Below are 23,481 nucleotides of genomic sequence, written 5' to 3'. Positions count from 1 at the left end.
ACTGTTTTAAATTTTAACCCCCACCCAGAAATGTCAGTGAACAGAAATGTCAACTATTTAGTATGTACATATTACAGTACGTATTAATTATTCCGATTATCAGTATATTCTTCGATTTTAGGGTATCATTTAATTTTTTAATTTGTAAGGTAATAAAGTGCAAATTTGTGCTTAATATATCTTTACTTTTATAGCCTGTGGATAATATTCCTCCCATTTTTGCTAATTAGAATCGCTGTTTAATAGAATTAAAATTCGATTCACAAACGTGATCACAATGACCGCCACTTACTACACATCGTATAATGAACGGTACTTTACTATGGTAACTCCATCGTAAAGTGATTTGATTGTACAGTGAACCAATTGTAAAGGAGGGGGGGGGTACATTGTATTTTTAACTATTTACGTGAAACTTTGGATAATTGGGGCAGCCGCTTAATCGGGCCAAAATGCACTAGTCCTGATGTGTCCCAATTAACCGGAATCGACTGTATATAAAACATATCTATAAAAACACATGATATATATAGGATGAAAAAAATGATAAATCAAACATTAAGAAATATAAGGTACTAAATTTGAATGGCAGCATAATATACTAGTTGGGTGTATGGTACCACATTAAAAGCAGTATACGATGAAAAGAACCTATGGATAATTGTATATTCTGACATGACATTATCTGAGCGTGGCTTACAGACTGCTAGGACAGCTCATGAGATTTTTTTCCAATGATATACAGTAATACCCCGACTTACGCTACCCCGACTTACGCGAACTCGGAGTTACGCGGTTCTTGATTTTTTTCGTTTGGCAACGCTGCCGCCCACTATCTTCAAGGTCGTTTTTCATATGTTATCGATATACGATGCGACGGCGGAGAATGAGAGCGAAAGATGAACAAAATTCAACTTTGTTGCTTTTATGTTTTTTATATCAGTGAAGGGGAAACACATTTCACCATAATAACGTAAAAACCAACACAATTCCAGCTATCGGTATAATCGCAAATGCAATTAGATCGAGTTTACTACCAGTTTATAACAGATTTCACTAGCAGAAACGCAACTGGATTTTTATTGTTTTATGGTAGTAACCCCTAGAAATGTGAGGTGTTAATAGTGTATCTCTGCCTTTAGGGTGTTGTTTATTCAGTTGCTAGATGCGCGCAGCTTTGTTTATGCGTATCAAGCGTGCCTCCTCGTTTTGTAATTGTGCTTTATTCCCTAAAAATGAGTAAAATACTTAATTAAAAGGTGTGAAAAGGAAGCGTCCTGGTGAAGACACTGCAGATTCAGAGAGAAAAAGAAAAGCAATTATCGATAAACAGAGGCGGACTGGTCAAAAATTCTTACCCGGGAAAATTTATAGTGGCCTCATACTATGGTTTATGGCCAAAATCACACTGGCCCACCGGGGTTTCCCCGGTAAGGCTTATGGCCAGTCCACCTCTGTCAATAGAGAAAAAATATGAAATTGTGAAACGCTTTGAGCGAAATGAAAGACCATGTGATATTGCACGTGCTACAGGCCTAAATGAAGCAACGGCGAAAAGCACATGACAATTGCAAACTTGACAGGTTGAAAATTGAAAAGGGCTCAATTGTAAAGGGCTTAAAAATTTTAGAAAACAGACTCCAACGAAGAACGCGTTATAGCTACAAAGCAAGGAATAAAAAAAATTATTAGCTTGCTACGAAGAAATTCTGCGTGAAAAAAAGAACGCGCTGTGTCGTCAGACGAATTTGCTAGATTTTATGAAGCCATCGACATCGAAATAACTTTTTGACGTAAGTCATTTGTTTTTTTTAATACATATTTTGTATTAATATGTATAAAGAACTGCAATTTTATTAATATTTTTCTTCTAAACTAGTGTTTTTGTTAGTCCTTGGTCCCAATTCAGCAAAATTTATATGTATTTATATGCAAATTTGTACCCCGACTTACGCGAATTCGACTTACGCGATTTTCGTCGGACCCACCTATCGCGTAACTTCGGGGTATTACTGTACAGGAATTTTGTCAGTAGAGATAAGGATCTTATTATCCTCTTGCATAAGACAGTGTTGCTTACAGGTCTTTTAAAGCTTTGTTTTTAGAATGATGTGGTTAGGTGCAGGAAATGCAACAAGATTAATTGAGGGCAGAAATGGTCTCTTATCAAAAAAGACTTCAGTTCTGCAAATTGCCTTACAGCAGGCCCCCGTTATAACCCAGTTCGCTTTACGCTGATTCGCTATAACGCTGTTCTTATATTATAATCCGTATCTGACTATAACGCTGTCACAAGTCACTATAATAATGCTCTTTTACAGATTGCATTTTTGGCATATTTAACGAAATCGTTTCATTTGATGTAGTCGATAGTTTGAAAATGAATAGCATTAGCATTAGTAGAGGCATTTGATGCAAGAAAGCAAGCTTATGCAGCATCAGCCAAAAAAAAAAAAAAAAAACCCACTTCCACTTCACCCCTCTGTTCGTTCAAAATACCTGTCCAGCTGAGCCTTAAACTTATTTAGGCTATCAACCTCCACCACAAGGGATGGCAGTCTGTTCCACCAACCAACCACCCGCTGGCTAAAGGCAAATTTCCGCACGTCTATCCTACATCTGTCTTTCCTCAATTTGAATTTATGCCCTCTCAGGTGATTTTTCTGAGCTAGAGGAAGAATCCCATCAGCATTGAGCATGCTTAAACCATTCAAGGCTTTATACACCTCTATCAGATCACCTCGCTGGTGCCTAGTCTCCAGACACTGTAATTTGCAAAACTTAAGCCTTTCCTCGTAAGAGCACCCCTTTGTTCCATTCACTAATCTTGTTGCCCTTCTCTGTACTCGTTCCAGCAGCTCTACATCCTTCTTGAAATGAGGCCTCCAGACCTGTATACAGTACTCTAGGTGTGGCCTGACCATTGCCTTGTACAATGGAATAATCACCTCCTTATCCCTGCTGGAAAAATTCCTGTATATCATTGACAATACTCCATGAGCTACTCTTGCAGCCCGTCTGCACTGCTCAGAGAACTTCATATCTGCCTGCACAATCACCCCCAAGTCCCTTTCATTCTCTACCACTGTCAGTGTAGTACCACAGAGTTGATACGTTGCCCTGAGGTTGCTGTTTCCCATGTGTAGTACTTTACATTTGTCAATGTTAAACTTCATTTGCCACCTCTCAGCCCATCTGCTCAACCTTTCCACATCCTGTTGCAGCAGTGTAGTGTCAGTAGTGTCCTTGACAACCCTGCCAACCTTTGTATCATCTGCAAACTTGGACATTAAGCTTGATATACCATCATCAATATCATTTATAAATACAGAAAACAATAATGGACCCAACACTGAGCCCTGAGGGACTCCACTAATAACATTAGTCCACGGTGAGCAGTGTCCATTGATTACCACTCTCTGTCTTCTCCCACTCAACCACCCCTTTATCCATAGCAGCAATTTGCCTCCAATGTCACACTGCTCCAATTTGTGTAACAGTCTTCCATGTGCAACAGTATCAAAAGCCTTTCTAAGATCCAAGTATATAATATCAAAGTTATTCCCTGCATCCAGTTCTTTTGTGACTGCATCATAGTATCCAATCAAGTTGGTCAGGCAAGACTTCCCCTTAACAAAACCATGCTGTGTCTGAGCTATAACTGAAGTCTTGTCTAAATGATCCTGCAGTGCTTCTTTAACCAGTGCCTCCATTAATTTTCCTGGAACAGAAGTTAAGCTCACAGGTCTATAGTTACTTGTGTCAGCCTTTGATCCTCCTTTGTGAATTGGGGTCACATTTGCACATTTCCAGTCTATGGGTACCTCCCCTGAGTCCAAGGAAGCTCTCATAATTATGGCTAAGGGTTTGCTTACTTCCTTTGCTGCCTCCTTTAATATAACTGGATAGATCCCATCCACCCCGGGTGCCTTTCTTGTGTTTATCTTCAACAGTTTCTCCTCCACTTTACTCCCAGTTATTTCAAGATTCTGTAGCTTACTGCTAGAGTTGAATAGACCTCTGCCATTCCCCTTGCTGAATAACTCCTCATGTGTGAATGTCAATGCAAAATATTCATTTAGTTTGTTAGCTACCTGAGCAGGATCATCAACAGTTGACCCATCAATATCAAGTGGACCAATCTGATTCATCCCCTTCCTTCTAGAGTTTACATAAGTAAAGAACTCTTTGCTGTTTTTCTTTGCATCCCTTGCCAAGGATTTCTCGTAATCTGCCTTCGCCTGCCTAACCTCCTTTGTAACTTGGTTACAGATCAACTTGTATCTATCATAGGCTTCTGTGTCATGTGTTAATTTGTATGTATCCCATGCATTTTTCTTCTCTGCCATATGCCTCATTAGTTCATCTGACATCCATTTTGGCCTAAACCTTGAACAATATTTCTTAGTTGGTATGTAAAGCCTAGTAGCTTCCAAGATAAGTTCTTTGAATGCTTTCCATTTTGAATTTGCTGTTGGTAACATCATCAGTTGGTCCCACTGTATAGAATTTAAATACTGTCTCAGTCCATCGTAGTCGCCTTTACGGAAGCAATAACCCTTCCCTTTACCCCTAATGGTAGTTACCTCTTTGAGTAAATCCCACTTCAGCACACTGTGATCACTGCCCCCTAGTGGTTCATTTATCTGCAGATTCTTAATGCATGAAGAATCACTGCTCATAATCAAATCAAGAGTATTCTCCCTCTAGTTGCCTCCCGAACATGCTGATGTAGAAAACAATCATCCAATAAATCCACAAAAGCGCTGCTAGTGTGTGAGTGACCAGCCCCCAAATTCCAGTCAACATCTGGGAAATTAAAATCCCCCATTATAAGACTGTCTGATTTACTGGCCCACTCTATTTCCCTGTACAATTTCTTATTATACTCATCAGAGTCATTAGGCCTATAGCACACTCCTACTCTCAATTTTGATCTCCCAATGCTTATGTCACACCAAACTGACTCAACACTGCACTGTCCAGCGATGTCGACTGGCTTCACTTCCTTGGTTTTTATGTGTTTCTTAACTAATAGCATAACCCCTCCCCCCTTCCTATCCTGTCTATCCTTTCTGTAGACGTTGTACTCCCCAAATTCCAGTTCTGCATCCCTTATATCTTGTGTGACACCACGTCTCTGATATCCCAACAATATCTGCCTTTGATGTTTTGAGCAATACCTCAAATTCATCAAATTTATTTACTAAACTCCTAGCATTGGTGTACACGCAAGTATACCTGCACCTGTTTCTATTCTTAGCTACCCTAGCACAACCCATGTGCTTACTTGTACCGCAATGGCTCCCAGCAGTCTCTGAAATATCATGCATCTTGTTTTTCAGGCTTCTGCTCATTCTAATAGAAGCAGTGCAAGAATCTCTTTCACCTCTGCCAGTGGCTACTGTCAATCTATTGGTCTTTGTCTCCCCCCAAGCTAGCAGTTTTCCGACCCACCTAACACTGCCTCGATAGCATCAGCAAATATTCTTGCACCCTTTCTATTTAAGTGTATCCCATCCCTGTAGAAGCAATCTCTCCTGTTAACAATTACAGTCCAGGCTGAAAAAAATTCTACCCCTTGAGCCTTGCACAATCTTTCCAGGGCCGAATTGATCGACAAGGCTCTCATCATATACTCCCTCCTATCGTGTCTGGGCAGAATTGCAGACACTTTCAATTTCAACCCTAATTCTCGGCTTTTGTTCAACAGTGATCTGTACTTGTTAAGTAATTCTGCCGGTCTCCTATTCTTAATATCATTAGTGCCAACGTGTACAACTATATCACCTTTTGTGCCCTTAAAAGATGATATTCGCTCTACAACGTCATCAACCTTTGCCCTTGGCAGACATACCCTGGTCCTGTTCCACCTATCCTTTTTACAAAGCATGTTCCCCGTTTCCCTGACAATAGAGTCACCAACAACTACTAGTTCCTTCGGGACCAGCTCATTCTGCCTTGGGGGTTGCCTCTGTGTCACATGATGCCCAAGTGCAAGCTCTGGCGTTGATGTGGGCAGCTGAGAGCTTGATGGGCCCCTCAATTTAGTTTCTTCGAGGGCATCCACCCTGTCCTTCAAGCTCTCATATAGGCCCAGAAGAACGCTGAGTTGTTGCCTGATATCGATACACTCCTTGCATCGCGCATACACAAAGACATCCCCCATGGAGTATCATGTCCCGTACCCGATTGCTCTGCAAACATCAAGCAAACAGTGCATTTTATAAGGCTGTGAGTCAGAGGACAACTGCCCCCCTCAGTTCTGCTCTGAGCCACAGCACTTCCATTAGCTTGAGCCTTTTGCTTTGCTGCTCTGGTCTGAGTCATGATTCTATTAATTAATTAATTAATTATAATTAATTGTTATGTTATTAATTATGTTAAATATAATTAATTATATTACGTTTGTAATCTAAGTCGTTATATGTATTTATTTAAAAGTACACTTTAACTGCTAACAAAGTTCAACTAACGCTATCTAGTACGGTATATAACTATCGGAGCACAAAGGCGGGAAAGTTACGAACGGTAAATCTACGTACACTTAAGTATTAATTAACTTTCAAATCTCGCTGTCTCAATTCAGAATAAACTAACGATCCTTACTAGGTAGTAGTAGTAGTAGTAGTGGCATGTGATGCAAGAAAGCAAATGTATGAGCTTATGCAGCATCAGCCAAAAAAAAAAAAAAAAAAAAAAATCACACCATTCCCTCCAAATGCCTGTCCAGTTCTTCCTTAAATTTATTCAACCTATCGACTTCCACAATGACAGATGGAAGTTTGTTCCAATAATTAACCACCCGCTGGCTAAAGGAAAATTTCCGCACATCTATTCTACACCTGTCTTTTCTTAATTTGAATTTATGCCCCCTTAGATTCGTAATCTGAACAAGTGGAAGGATCCCATCAGAATTCAGCGTGCTCAACCCATTCAAGGCCTTATATACCTCAATCAGATCACCGCGCAGGTGCCTAGTCTCCAGCCACTGCAATTTCCAGAACTTAAGCCTCTCTTGGTAAGAGGATCCCTTCATTCCCCTCACCAATCTTGTTGCCCTTCTCTGTACACGCTCAAGTAAATCTACAACCTTCCTAAAATGAGGCCTCCAGACCTGTACGCAGTACTCAAGCCTTGGCCTGACCATTGCCTTATACAGAGGGATAATCACCTCCTTTTCCCTGCTAGCAAAATTCCTATATATCATTGATAAAACCCCATGACCTACCCTGGCAGCCTGTCTGCATTGCTCAGAAAACTTCATATCTGCCTGCACAATTACTCCCAGGTCTTTTTCATTTTCTACCACCTTAAGTGTAGTACCACACAGTTGGTACGTTTCTCTGGGGTTACTTCTACCCATATGTAGTACTTTGCATTTGTCAAGGTTAATCTTCAGTTGCCACTTCTTAGCCCATCTGCCCAAATTATCTAGATCCTGTTGCAGTAGCACACTGCCATTACTGTCATTAACAACCCTGCCAACCTTTGTATCATCTGCAAACTTCGACATTAAGCCTGATATACCTTCATCAATATCATTGATAAATATACAAAACAACAGTGGACCTAACACCGAACCCTGTGGGACTCCACTAATAACATTAGTCCAAGAAGAGCAGCACCCATTGATTACCACCCTCTGTCTTCTAGCACTTAACCATCCTTTTATCCATTGTAGCAACTTACCCTTAATACCATTCTGCTCCAATTTGTACAATAGTCTACCATGCGCAACAGTGTCAAAAGCTTTCCTGAAATCCAAATATATGATATCAAAATTATTTTTCGCATCCAGTTACTTTGTAACCACATCATAATATCCTATCAAATTTGTCAGACAAGACTTTCCCTTAACAAACCCATGCTGTGTCTGAATTATTTCTGCAGTCTTGTCTAGATGATCCTGCAATGCATCCTTAACCAGCGATTCCATTATTTTACCCGGAACAGAAGTTAAACTAACTGGTCTGTAGTTACTCGTGTCACCCTTCGATCCCCCTTTGTGAATTGGGGATACATTTGCACATCTCCAGTCCGTGGAAACCCATGGCTAAGGGTTTGCTTAGTTGCTTTGCCGTCTCCTTTAATATAACTGGATAGATCCCATCCACCCCAGGTGCTTTTCTTACGTTTAACTTCAACAATTTTTCTTTCACTTTGCTCTCGGTTATTACAAAATCATTAAGTATCTTGCTACAATTTGATAACCTTCTGCCATTTTCAAACCTTAATAATTCCTCACGTGTGAATGTAGATGCAAAAAACTCATTCAGTTTGTTTGCTATCTGAGCAGGATCATCAACAGTCGAACCATCGATGTCAAGTGGACCGATCAGATTCATCCCCTTCCTTTTAGAGTTTATATAAGTAAAGAAATCCTTGCTGTTTTTCTTAGCATCTTTTGCCAAGGATTTCTCGTAATCTGCCTTCGCCTGCCGAACCTCCTTTGTGACCTGATTACAGATTAACTTATATCTGCCATATGCTTCTGAGTCGCTTGATAATTTATTTGCATCCCATGCATTTTTCTTCTCTGTTACGAGTCTCATTAGTTCATTTGACAACCATTTAGGCCTAAACCTTGATCAATATTTCTTAATAGGTATGAACCTTTTAGTAGCTTCCACGATTAATTCCTTGAATGCTTCCCACTTAGAATTTACTGTTGGTAACATCGTCAGTTGTTCCCACTGTACAGAAACTAAAAACTGTTGGAGACCACTGTACTCGCCTTTACGGAAGCAAAAACCCTTTCCTTTACCCCTGATAGTAGTTAAATCTTTAAGTAAATCCCACGTCAGTACACTGTGATCACTGCCACCTAGTGGTTCTTTTACCTGCAAATTCCTAATACATTTATTTGCAGGTAAAAGAACCACTAGGTGGCAGTGATCACAGTGTACTGACGTGGGATTTACTTAAAGATTTAACTACTATCAGGTCTATAAGCTACTTACAGAAATAATTCGATGTAAAAAATATTCAATCAAGCGGCTAAATATGGCTAAAGAACTTCTTTTTCAGCGGGTTGCAAACACGTGGATACCCTTCCCGATACTTTTATGCAATTACAAGGCCGAGTAAAGAATAAATACACCAAATTAATCAGAAAATCACAAAATAATGTCATACTACTAAATTTAAATCAAAAGTTTTAGAAAAACAATAATTTCAAATCAATAAATAAGAAAAATCCACTTAGCGGCTTTGAACACGACCGTCTCCTAGTAGCCTCGTCAGCAGACTCCATAACAGCAACATAACAGCAGACCATCTGCACTGCTCAGAAATCTTCGTATCTCCCTGCACAATTACTCCCGGGTCCTTTTCATTCTCTACCACTGTCAGTGTAGTACCACAGAGTTGATATGTTACACTGGGGTTCTGCTTCCCATATGTAGTACTTTACATTTGTAATTCTTAAACTTCATTTGCCACCTCAGCCCATATGCTCAACTTTTCTAGATCCTGTTGCAGCAGCGTACTGTCATTACTCTCATTAACAACTCTGCCAACCTTCGTATCGTCTGCAAACTTCAACATTAAGCCTGATATATCATCATCAATATCATTTATAATTACAGAAAACAACAAAGGATCGAACACTATACCCTGGGGGACTCCACTAATAACATTAGTCCACGAAGAGCAGTGTTCATTGATTACCACTCTGTCTTCTCCCACTCACCCATCCCTTTATGCAAAGCAGCAATTTGCCTACAATACCACACTCTTCTTGCATCCAGTTCCTTTGTGACTGCATCATAGTATCCAGTCATTTTGGTCAGACAAGCCATCCCCTTAACAAGCCCATGCTGTGTCACAGGTATAACTGAAGTCTTATCTAGATGATTCTGCAGTGCTTCTTTGACCAGTTCATCCATTAATTTCCCTGGAACAGAAGTTAAACTAACAGGTCTGTAATTACCTGTGTCTCCCTTTGATCCCCCCTTTGTGAATCACCTTTCTTATGTGTGTAAACATAAGAAATGTTTACACACACAGAAGTGGTATGTGTAAACATAAGAAAGATGCCTTTCTTATGTTTATCTTCAACAATTTCTCCTCCACTTCGCTCTGTTATTACAAAATCATCCAGCTCAATGCCAGAGTTTAATTCACCTCTGGCATTCCCCTCCCTCATGTGTGAATGTAGATGCAGAATACTCATTTAGCTACCTGAACAGGATCATCAACAGTTGAACCATCGATATCAAGGGGATCCTTCCTGCTAGAGTTTACATAAGTAAAGAACTCGTTTCTTTTTTTTCTTTGCCAAAGATTTCTCATAATCTGCCTTTGCCTGCCTAACCTCCTTTGTGACTTGGTTATACAGACACGGGAGCCTATGACAGATATATTTTTGTCATAGGCTCCCGTGTCTCCTGTTAATTTATATGTATTCCTTGCATTTTTCTTCTCTGCCACATGTCTCATTAGTTCATCTGACATCCATTTAGGCCTAAACCTTGAACAATATTTCTTAGTTGGTATGAAAAGCGTAGTAGCTTTCAAGATTAATTGTTTAGCATTAGTAGAGGCATTTGATGCAAGAAAGCAAGCTTATGCAGCATCAGCCAAAAAAAAAAAAAAAAACCCACTTCCACTTCACCCCTCTGTTCGTTCAAAATACCTGTCCAGCTGAGCCTTAAACTTATTTAGGCTATCAACCTCCACCACAAGGGATGGAAGTCTGTTCCACCAACCAACCACCCGCTGGCTAAAGGCAAATTTCCGCACGTCTATCCTACATCTGTCTTTCCTCAATTTGAATTTATGCCCTCTCAGGTGATATTTCTGAGCTAGAGGAAGAATCCCATCAGCATTGAGCATGCTTAAACCATTCAAGGCTTTATACACCTCTATCAGATCACCTCGCTGGTGCCTAGTCTCCAGACACTGTAATTTGCAAAACTTAAGCCTTTCTTCGTAAGAGCTTCCCATTTTGAATTTGCTGTTCGTAACATCATCAGTTTGTCACACTGTATAGAATTTAAATACTGTCTCAGACCACGGTAGTCACCTTTGCGAAAGCAAAAACTCTTCCCTTTAACCATGATGGTAGTTATCTCTTTGAGTAAATCTCACTTCAGCACACTGATCACTGTGACCTAGTGGTTCCTTTATCTGCAGATTCTTAATGCATGAAAGAATCACTACTGATAATCATATCAAGAGTATTACTCCCTCTATTTGCCTCCTGAACATGCTGCTGTAGAAAACAATCAACCAATAAATCCACAAAAGCCTTACTTGTGTGTGAGTTGACCAATCCACAAATTCCAGTCAATATCTGCAAAATTAAAATCCCTCATTATAAGATACTGATTTACTGGCCTGCTCTATTTCTCTCTATAGCTGTTTATTATACTCATCAGAGTCGTTAGGCCTATTACACACTCCTACTCTCAATTTTGCTTTCCTAGTGCTTATGAAGGAAGTACAGCCATGTCGCCTTGCTATACTTCCTTGGATTTTGTGTGATTCTTAGCTAATAGCATAACCCCTCCTCCCTTTCTATCATGTCTTATTCTTCCTGTACACATTGTACTCCCCAAATTCCAGTTCTGCATTCCTTATATCTGTGTGACACCACAACTCTGATTTACCAACAGTGTCTGACCTTGATCTCCTTGAGCTTAATCTCTCCAGGGCAGAATTGCAGACACTTTCAAATTCAACCCTAACTCTCGGCTTTTTTTTTTTTGCAATAAGCAATAAGAACTAGAAATATTTGGCAGAATCGCCGAGAAATGGCCGCTGAAGTTTAACCTATAAGGCACTGCATATGGCTAGCTGTAATCCCATAATAATATACCAATTGTTGTAACACATGAATGTAGCAGATAATGAAAAAAACCTGAGGATAATTATTCCATCAGACACTAAGTTCTTTGGACAGTGCACACAGGCTGCCAGAACAGCCCATGTGGTTTTGTCAATGAGATTCAGAAATTTTGTCAGCATGGATAAAAAAGTGATTGTCCCAATGTGTGGAAATGATTAAATGATATCTTCATACCACATACTGGTCTGTAAACCTTATTTTAAAAAGCAGTTAGTCCTGTTAGAACAATTGCACAGAAGTGCCATGTGATTAGTGAGAGTAACAAAAGGCGTGACCTTACCAGAAATGCTTCAGTTCTGCAAGTTGCAGCATTTGGAAACTAGGACCCATGAGGAGATTTTATTAATGTGTTTAGTTTTGAGTTAACTAAATGCTGATGAGCTTTCTCTTGCTCAGACAACACACAAATAAAATAGCATAAATTTAAATTGAGGATCATTATATATGTCTAGAAATATGTTTTCACCTGGTTGTTGATTGTTGGGTAATTTGAATAAATTTACAGAAGAACTGGACAAAGCATTAGAGGGGCTGTACATATGATGTGGGAAGTGTTGTTGTTTCCCTTCCCCTTCTCAGATGATGTATAATTTTGTTGTTTTGATCGTGTGCCACTACTGATACTTATTCTGTGTTCAGTGCTTATATCAGTAATGAAATTTCACATAACTTTTATTTACCTCTTTTTTTAATTTATATGTAATTAAAGAAAAACACAGTTTTAACCATTAGCCCCCCCCACCCCCCACCCCATCCACATTTGTTTTCTTTGATTCACATATCCTGTTTCATTCATCTGATAATCCTTATGTTATTTTGATATTTTCTTTTGCAGGAAGAGGAGAAGCCTTCAAAACAAAAGGAAAGGAAAAAAAAATCAAAAAACACCATATCAGTTGATGAATTTTGTGCAGGGCATTATTCTCTTTAGTAAGTATTTCAGATTCATTTTAATATTGAATTATAATATTTTTAAAGTATCGATCAAAGGTTTAATAAAGTTTTTATTTGTTATTTATTTATTTATTTTTATTTTTTTATTTTTTTTTTGAAAACTCTAAGCACAAAGGGTATTTAGAATTTAGAACCTATAGTGCTTAGTATCATGCATGGTTCAGTGGTTGAGAAATCTCTTCTGTTAAAAAAGCACAGCTCATTCTGAGAAAAATTTCCATCCTTTGAGTCTTTGCATGGGTCTCTCCAGGGATAAATTTATTGACAGTTCTTTTCATTATGTGCTTCCTCATGTCTGGGGAGAATTGCAGATGCTTTCAATTTTAATCCTAACTGATAACTTTCTCTGAACATTGTCCAGGCTGATATTTCATCATTTATCACTATCCTTATTAACTTCAGAGAGGAGTGCACTGATGTTTGGATGATCTTTATTGATTCAGAGAACACCTATGTAAGAGATTCAAGGGAAGTGAAAGCCTGACATAGCTGTATGGTCAAGGGCAAGGGTGCAGAAGTGCATGCAGTTTGAGTAGAACATAGTCCAAGCCTGCATAACTGCTAAATACAGTGTGATTGTATTCATTGTCAAAAGAATTATTGCAGGCTCATCTGTCCTAGTGGTCATGCCAGAGTATAAACAAGTATTTTTTTTTTAGTTATGGTGGGCACTGAGATGACAGAGGATCTTATATGTGTATATTAGACTATCTAAGATACGTATGAAGGAAGCATTATGAGGAGAAGTATTTGCGGGGCAGTGGACATATGTTTTAATTTGCAATATCTGTTTGTTCAACTGATATTGCACAATAAAAGTAATCTAATTATGCAAGGGCAGTGAAGCTCTTGCATAGCTAGATTACTGAATCAGCAACATACCAAGGACTTTTCTTTGAAAAAGAACTTGGCATTTCTTTATATTTAGCTTCATTTAGGAAAGAGGTGCCAGATTTGTGTTTCCAATCAAGTGAGCAGAATGAGCAATTGGAGGGATGCATATAAGCTATCATTGTGTGAAGGAGTCTAGATTCATTTGCTCTGTAAGCTGATCTCCAAGGTATGTATTAATTCAGAAACAAGCAGACCATCTTGAGAGAAATATGCGTTGAACTCTGTCATCAATTTTGTACCAGTAAATTTTACTGGTACAGAACACATTTTGAAAAAAATAAGTTAGCATAAAATTTCTGAAGTGTTCCTTGGCAAGCCCCAATTCCTCACAGAATTGTTCAGTTCACTTTGTATGAAAAGTTAGGATTTGTTAGATTTTTCAGGTTGAAGATCCATAGCTTTGTTCCTGTTGCCATCAAATCCAAAAGTAGAAGAAACTATATTGATTCATTATCAGAGTAGGTAATAGGTACATTAGAAACATGCACAGACTGAAGATTCAGCTACAATTTTATTTTTATTTTTTACTGTTGCAGAATCTCACAGTACACGATAGTAGTCATCTCATGAACTTTAGGCCCATGCCATAAATGGAAATCTAAAGTGCAGTGATTTTTTTTTACCTTTAGTCTGCTGTCACAGTTCTTCCTCTCAAACATCATGAATTCTGTGTCAAATCCATGGCTTGTGTTGACTCCTAAGTTTAATACTTAATACAATGTGCTTTTTCTTTTTTTTTTTTTTTTTTTTTTGTTTTGTATTTGTTTTTTTAATATGAATTCTGTAATGCTCTGCCTAAATTTACCACAAATATAACATAAAATATCTGCACTATTTACACAACCTGTTGTTGTCATATCATAGTCACGAATAGAAAAAATTTAAAAGAAATGTAACTTTGTTTCATCAGATGTAAAATGTTTGCATGTCACTGTGCATGCAAAAACAAAGACCATAAATAAATTACACAGCCTGTCAGCCACATGTATACAGGGTTATTCAAAATGAAGTCCGGGGTTTCAGAATTTTTTTTTGGGAAAGCACATGTGTCATAATCATTATGACATATTGAACATTTATGAGGTATGTAAAAAAACTTCATTACTATACTTGCATTCTGGAAATATTTCTTTCTTCCTATGTCTGCTCATGTGTGTACAGGAATTTTTTGTAAACCCCGGACTTCATTTTGAATAACCCTATATATACAATGGTGATCAAAGAAATTCCATCATCTCATTTTTTGGTTATTAGCATTAGCATTAGTAGAGGCATATGATGCAAGAAAGCAAGCTTATTCAGCATCAGCCAAAAAAAAAAAAAAAAACACACACACCACTCCCATTTCACCCCTCCGTTCGTTCGAAATACCTGTCCAGTTCAGCCTTAAATTTGTTTAGGCTATCAACTTCAACAACAAGTGATGGAAGTCGGTTCCACCAACCAACCACCCGCTGGCCAAAGGCAAATTTCCGCACATCTATCCGACATCCGTCCTTCCTCAATTTGAATTTATGCCCTCTGAGGTGATTATTCTGAGCAAGATGAAGAATCCCATTGGCATTGAGCATGCTCAAACTATTCAAAGCCTTATACACCTCTATCAGATCACCTCGCCGGTGCCTAGTCTCCAGACTCTGTAATTTGCAAAACTTAAGCCTTTCTTCGTAAGAGCAACCCTATATTCCATTCACTAATCTTGTTGCCCTTCTCTGTACCCGTTCCAGCAGATCTACATCCTTCTTGAAATGAGGCCTCCAGACCTGTATACAGTACTCAAGATGTGGCCTAACCATTGCCTTATACAAGGGAATAATCACCTCCTTATCCCTGCTAGAAAAATTCCTGTATATTATTGACAAGACACCATGAGCTACTCTTGCAGCTCGTCTGCACTGCTCAGAGAACTTCATATCTGCCTGCACAATTACCCCCAGGTCCTTTTCATTCTCCACCACTGTCAGTGTAGTACCGCAGAGTTGATACGTTGCTCTGTGGTTACTGTTTCCCATATGTAGTACTTTACATTTGTCAATGTTAAACTTCATTTTGCCACCTCTCAGCCCATCTGTTTAACCTTTCCAGATCCTGTTGCAGCAGCATAGCGTCAGTAGTGTCCTTAACAACCCTGCCAACCTTTGTATCAACTGCAAACTTGGACATTAAACTTGATATACCATCATCAATATCATTCATAAACACCGAAAACAACAACGGACCCAACACTGAACCCTGAGGAACTCCACTAATAACATTAGTCCACGTTGAGCAGTGTCCATTGATTACCACTCTCTGTCTTCTGCCACTGAACCATCCCCTTATCCATAGCAGCAATTTGCCTCCAATGCCACACTGCTCCAATTTGTGGCCCCGGGTGCCAAGCGTTTCCGTGGCCAAGCGATTCTTGCGAGTTTATAAAGCGTTTTTCCTCCAAGTGACAGAGTTTTCCTTGTTTTTCTCTTAGAATTAATATTTTCTGTTAAGTAGCTCTACTTACTTAAAAACACTAAGAAGAGAGCCCAGAAGAAGGCAAGTACCTTTTTCTTTAATTTAGCTAGCTGTACTAACTTACTAACTCTACGCTTGGCCACCAAGCGGCACTGCTCCTGCCTCCCCGTGGCGGGGCCGGTAACCTGGGTGGTAAAGGCAAACCCCCAGGGCAAAAAGGAGCGATCATGGATAAAAATCATTATCCAAACTTAGAGCCTTTGAGCTCAAGAGCGGAAGCTTCTAACACTGACCATGACTCAAGTCAACCCAAAAGACTGCGAAGAGAAGCAGAATGTCATGACGATTGCCCAAACTTCCTGGTGATTCATTCCCTATCTGCCCAACCTGTGGGTAAGTTGTCACCATTCTTAATTCAGAAAATGTTGGAGTCAATTGCTGGATCACCAAAAATGGTTAGAAGACTGCAATCCGGAGACCTTCTGATAGAAACAGCCGCCTCAAAACATTCTGAGCGGCTGTTAAAAACAACAACATTTGGTGGGTTGACAGTAGAAATTACTCCCCACAAAACACTAAATTCATCAGAAGGTGTCATCGGCGAGTGGGACCTAATTACAGTCTCCGAAGAAGAACTACTCCAAGAACTCAGCAGTCAGAAAGTTGTAAATGTAAAACGGATCATGACGAAAAAAGATGGAAATCTTACTCCAACAAGATCCATCATTCTGACATTTAGCACTCCAGACTTACCATCCTCTATTAAAGCTGGTTATTTAAACTGCCGGATTCGACCATACATCCCGAATCCTGTTCGTTGCTTTAAATGTCAGAAATACGGCCATTCCCAGCAAGCTTGTCGAGGAGAAGCCATATGTCCCATCTGTGGCTCTAAAGATCACACCCAAGCGGATTGTTCAGTCAAAACTCCTGTTTGTCCAAACTGCAAAGGAAGCCATCCAGCCTTTTCCAAAACTTGTGAGCTATGGATAACAGGAAAGAAAATTCAAAAATACAAAATTGAAAATAAAGTCACGTTTCCTGAGGCACGTAGACAAGTTATGTCGACCATGCCTAGTGGTCGTTCTTATGCAGTTCGCACTAGAAACTTTGTTTCTACTGCAGCTCAAACGGACGTATCAGTTCCGCCTAACACCTCTCTAGCGAATTGGCTTAAATTTACACTTTCAACCTCTAAAAAAGATAATCCTCCGAAAAAAACTAGCGAAGCCACAAATACTCCAATCAGTATTCCCACTCATACCCCATTAGTCTCAGTTGAAAAAGAACAATCAAAATCTCACTCAGTCTCAAAAAAAATGGAATCGCCTACCAATAATATGGATGTAGATGAGCTGCTAAGTAACGAGGAGCCCATTCTAGAACTCCATGCAGATGACACCATGGATATTGGACGCCCCACATTCCCAAAAAAAGACCGGAAGAAATGTCCCACGAACAAAAAACAGTCAGACGAATCATCCTCAGCTAAATCTAAATAATGTATAACATCATACAATGGAACTGCAGAGGACTAAGTAGTCATTCTGATGACTTAAGGGATTTACTAGCTCAATTCAATCCCATAGGTGTATGCCTACAGGAAACTTTCTTGTCACCCCAAATTTCACCAAAATTTTCAAATTATGTGATATACAGACGAGATAGGAGTTCAAACTCTCCTGCTCGTGGCGGTGTAGCTATTCTTGTTAACTCTGACATTCCATCCAGGCCGATCCAATTGAGAACCACTCTAGAAGTTGTTGCAGCTCGTATTGCAGTTGGTATTTCAGTTACCCTTGTTTCCATCTATATTTCACCATCTCTACCACTTCCGCATTCAGAACTTGACAGCCTGATTTCACAACTCCCAACTCCAATTTGTCTCTTTGGTGACTTTAATGGACATCATCCATTGTGGGGGTCTACTACAATGGATAGAAGAGGCAAATTGATGGAGGAATTCATTAACAATAATGATCTTAATTTATTAAATTCTGGATCTCCTACTTACATACACCTAGCAACAGGATCTGTTTCTGCAATAGACTTGTCAATTTGTTCACCATCTATCTTTCCAATCATGACATGGTCAGTTTTAACCGATCCCTTTAACAGTGATCACTTTCCAATTATTTGCTCACTACAAACAAGAGTAACTCCGAATCCTGTTCAACGATCCAACTGGCAGTTTAAAAAGGCAAACTGGGGAGGCTATTCTGCCCAAATACTCTTAGACAGATGTTATGTTCAAAGACAACATATTGATGAAGTAAATATTTATATAATCAATCAGATTCTCACTGCAGCTAATGGTTCCATTCCAAAATCCACGCCTTATCACAAACACAGAAATAACTGGTGGAATACAGATTGTTTAATTGCCAAACAGGAAAAAAACCGTGCTTGGAATAATTTCCGTAAGTATCCCACCACTAGTAACCTAATTGCTTATAAAAAACTCAAAGCGAAAGCTAGACAAGTTAGGCGGAAAGCGAAACGGGATTCTTGGATTGCTTTTGCCTCAACCATTACTAAAGACACAGATACACGGGTCATCTGGAAAAGAATACAGGCATTAAATGGCAAATTTACTTGGCTGCCCTCTCCAATACTTCATTGGAGAGGGAAAGACATTTCTACTCCTGAAGAAGTTGCAAATGCATTAGCAGAATCATTTGCAAAAATATCAGCTTCTGCCACCTATGCGTCCACCTTTCAGAACATCAAAGCAGGTGCGGAACGGTATAAAATCAACTTCTTCACGCGCCGCTCACTGCCGTACAACCAACCGTTTACATTAATAGAACTTCAAGAATCATTAAACAGATCTTCCAATTTTCGCTGCAGGACCGGCCCCGAGTGCCAAGCGTTTTCTAGTGATCAGGCGATTTCTGTGCAATTCTAAAGCGATTCATAAAGTGAAAGAGTGTTAGATATATCAAGAGTTTAAAGTTAATTCTCTTCTGTAAATATATATAGTTACTGAAAAGTATCAGTGTAAAGGTTCCTAAGAAAGGAAAGTCACCTTTCTTTTATATATATTCTAGTCCTACTAACCACTAATCTACTTCCGCTTGGTCACTAGGTGGCACCGCTCCTGCCTCCCCGTGGCGGGGCCGGAAACCTGGGAGGAAAAGCTCTCACTCCCAGGGCCAAAAGGAGCAAACATGAATGACTCAAACATTACCACGAATCCCAAAGATCTGACTCCTTTGAGTCGGAAAAATGAGGACAATGTGACTACTGCAACCAAAAGGCAAAAAAAGGAAATAGCATCACTTAATGCACCTACCTTTATTGTCTTTAATTCTACGACAGAACAGCCATTAGGAAAATTGTCGCCATTCGTCATCCAGAAATGTTTAGAAAGTGTGGCTGGAACACCAAAAAATGTTAAGCGACTAAAATCAGGCGACATTCTAGTCGAGACAGCAAATGCCAAACACGCAGAAAGACTGCTTCAAATGAAAACATTTGGTGGGATCCCAGTAAAGGTCTCTCCCCATAATACGCTAAATACATCGAAAGGAGTAATTTCTGAGTGGGACCTTATCAGCGTCTCCGAAGAAGAAATTAAAAATGAACTTGAAAATCAAGGCGTTATAGCTGTGAGAAGGATTAAAATTACAAGAGATGGGACACTTATCCCAACCAGAACTATCATACTAACGTTCAACACTCCTAAACCACCTACAACTGTGAAGGCCGGATATCTAAATTGTAACATCAGACCATACATTCCAAATCCTCTCCGCTGCTTTAAATGCCAAAAGTATGGTCATTCACAAATGGCATGCCGTGGTGTAGCTATCTGTTCCAACTGCGGGTCCCAGGATCACAGCAATCAGAACTGTTCATCCGAGAAACCGAAATGTCCAAACTGCAAGGGAGACCATTCTGCCTATTCCAAGAATTGTGAATATTGGAAAAGAGAAAAGCAGATTCAGCGGTATAAAGTGGAACATTCTGTCACATACCAAGAAGCTAAGAGAACTATACACCCGACTATCTTAAACAGACCTTCCTACGCGCAGGTCATAACGAATTGTCGTACAATAGAAACCCAAACAGATTTTACAATTCCTCCAAAGAAATCTATCTCAGACTGGGCACGAGCACTACTCACAATTTCCCAGCCAAAACATCAAGAGAAACTCACCAACACACCACTTTCCGTGCCTCCCGATAAGAAACACTCAGAATCGAAAGCACCTCAAGGAAAACATAATGTCATAAGTCAGAAAGCAACCGAACAAATGGAGACAGAAGCAACCAACCAAGCAGATGAACCAGTATTAGAGATTTTCGCGGAAGACGATATGGACACCGGAAAACCATATTTCCCGAAAAAGGAAAAACCAACGTGTGAAAGACTTAAAACAGCATCTAGGAAACAGACCGAAAACCTCTCCAAAATCAAATAATGAAAACCATAATCCAGTGGAATTGTAGAGGACTCCGCACTAACATAGGTGATATATATGACCTGATTACACAGTATGCACCATTATGTCTTTGCTTACAAGAAACCTACCTCAGACCTCAAGACTCTACCTTAATAAAGAACTATACAGCATACCGAAAGGACAGAGTAACAGGTGGCACAACCCATGGTGGTGTGGCAATACTAATAAATTCTCGCATTCCTTCCCAGTTTGTCCCGCTAAACACAACCCTTGAAGCGATTGCAGTACGCATAGCCGCTAGATCCCTCATAACAGTAATAACAATTTATGTTCCACCAAACCAAAATTTATTACAACAGGACTTAGAAGACATTGTAAGGCAGTTGCCAACCCCCTTCTGTATACTAGGCGACCTCAATGGGCATAGCCCTGTGTGGGGTAACACAACCACAGATCGGAGAGGAAAACAAATTGAAAAATGGATAGACGAGAATGATTTAACTTTGTTGAACGACGGCACACATACTTATACACATCTTCCATCAGGAAATACTACAGCTATAGACCTGTCTATATGTTCTCCAATACTATTTCCAAGACTTGATTGGTCAGTGCACAGTGATCCTCTCAGCAGTGATCACTATCCAATAATCATCACCATGGCACTAGGAACCACATGCAAGTCACGCAAAACTCCCAGATGGAAAATAAATGAAGCAGATTGGGAAACTTATAAAACATTAGCAAAACTAAATGTTGATACCATCAAGCAAAAACCGTTAGATGCAGCAGTACAATATATAACAAATAAAATAATTCAAGCTGCTGAACACTCTATCCCAAAAACATCGTCTCACTTTCCAACACATCCAAAATCATGGTGGAATGCAGAATGTGCGCAGACTAAGAAAGAGCGAAACAAAACCTGGAATACTTTTCGCAGATATCCAACTTTAGAGAACCTCATATTGTTCAAGAAGGCACGGGCAAGAGCCAGATATATTAGGCGGGCCAGTAGGAAAGAATCCTGGATAAAATTTGCATCTACATTAACAAGTTCCACACCATCTAAAACTGTCTGGAATAAAATTAACAAAATGAGTGGCAGATACCCGATTACCCCAACTCCGATCCTAAACTGGAATGGACAAGTCACTGCAGAGCCATCAGAAATAGCCAATGCACTGGGCGAAACCTTCGCCAGAATATCAGCGACCACTTCATATACTCCCAGTTTTCAAATATACAAGGCAAGAATGGAAAGACATAAACTGAATTTTTCCACAAGAAATAATGAAGAGTACAACCTACCCTTAACATTCTACGAATTGAAACACGCTCTATCCCAGACAAAGCAAAGTGCTGTAGGTCCAGACCAAATCCACTATATGATGTTAAAACAACTCGATGATCAATCCCAAATGGCATTACTAGAACTATATAACAGAATCTTCTTAGAAAACCAATTTCCAGACAGTTGGCGTCATGCAATAATTCTTGCTTTCCCAAAATCGGGGAAAGACCTCTCTGACCCACGCAACTACCGTCCAATTGCTCTAACCAGTTGCCTGGGAAAAGTTATGGAGAAAATTATCAATGCTCGTCTAACATGGTTTTTGAACAGAAATAACCTCCTCAATCCAGCACAGCATGGTTTCAGAAAAAATCGTTCAACACTAGATTTACTGATCAAATTAGAAAACAGTGTGCGGAATGCCTTTATCCGAAAAGAGCACCACGTAATGATATGTTTCGACATAGAAAAAGCTTACGATACTGCGTGGCGTTATGGAATTATTCAAAACCTATACCACCTTGGATTACGTGGACATCTTCCTAAATATATTCAAAATTTCTTACTCCACAGGTCATTTCAAGTTAGATTGCAGAATACTCTTTCAAAAGTTTTCACCCAAGAAGAGGGTGTACCTCAGGGGTCTGTGCTTAGCACAACCCTCTTTGCTATCAAAATAAACTCCATAACTGAGCATATACCAAAACCTATTGATACCGCTTTATACGTTGATGATTTCAGTATGTCCTATCATTCTCAGAGTATGCGAACTATAGAACGGCAGTTACAGGGAGCAATAAATAAAATAAGTCAATGGGCACAAACAAATGGCTTCCGGTTTTCCACACAGAAAACTGCATGTATACACTTCTGTAGGAAACGAAACCTACACCCAGATCCTGAACTTAAACTAGATGGATATATGATCCCAGTTGTACCAAACATAAGATTCTTAGGACTTCTCTTAGATAAAAAACTGACATTCCTTGAACATATTAAGCAACTAAGACATTCTTGCATCAAGAAGTTAAATCTACTCAAAGTTCTCTCCGCAACAACTTGGGGTGCAGATCGACAGACACTACTTAAACTTTATCGAGCAATAGTGCGTTCCAAGCTGGACTATGGAGCACCAGTTTACGACTCTGCAAGACCAAGTGCACTGAGATGGTTAGATCCCATACACCACAGTGCACTCCGTATAGCACTTGGAGCTTTTCGCACTTCACCTGTACAAAGCCTATATGCAGAAGCCCATGAACCTTCACTACAACTTAGACGACAGAACCTATTATTACACTATGCTGCAAAGATAAAATCCATCACCGACCATCCAAATAGAGAGGTTCTGTTTTCATCGTACTTGGAAAATGTATACCAAGCCCATCCACGAATAAACCGCCCTTCCAACATCCGACTAAAAGATTTACTGTTATGCCGAGAGCTTAATTATGATAGCATAGCTACCACGACTACACACATTATTCCACCATGGATCATAATTCAACCTGTGTGTGACCTGCATTTCCAATCTTGGGGGAAAACAAATCTCCCGAGAACAAACTACCAGCAACTACATGCAGCATACAAAGAAAAATATGAACATTCAACTTTCATATACACAGATG

The 23,481-nt window shown here is 39.5% G+C and overlaps 1 protein-coding gene across 1 annotated transcript in view; it reads left to right on the top strand.

Annotated features, from left to right (window-relative positions):
* The window catches only part of LOC150080054 (uncharacterized), a 559,273-nt gene that overhangs the window by 175,060 nt on the left and 360,732 nt on the right, over positions 1–23,481 (top strand). The window contains exon 9 of the mRNA XM_090381984.1: positions 12,690–12,784. Within this exon, the coding sequence (XP_090238110.1) occupies positions 12,690–12,784 (95 nt within the window). The remainder of the gene's footprint in view (positions 1–12,689; positions 12,785–23,481) is intronic.

The sequence above is a fragment of the Mastigoproctus giganteus genome, chromosome 9, assembly GCF_048544385.1.
Source record: "Mastigoproctus giganteus isolate SK-2022 chromosome 9, ASM4854438v1, whole genome shotgun sequence".
Taxonomy (NCBI): Eukaryota; Metazoa; Arthropoda; class Arachnida; order Uropygi; family Thelyphonidae; genus Mastigoproctus; species Mastigoproctus giganteus.
The sequence above is the reverse complement of the archived record's forward strand: the minus strand, read 5'-3'. Positions and strand labels throughout refer to the sequence as shown.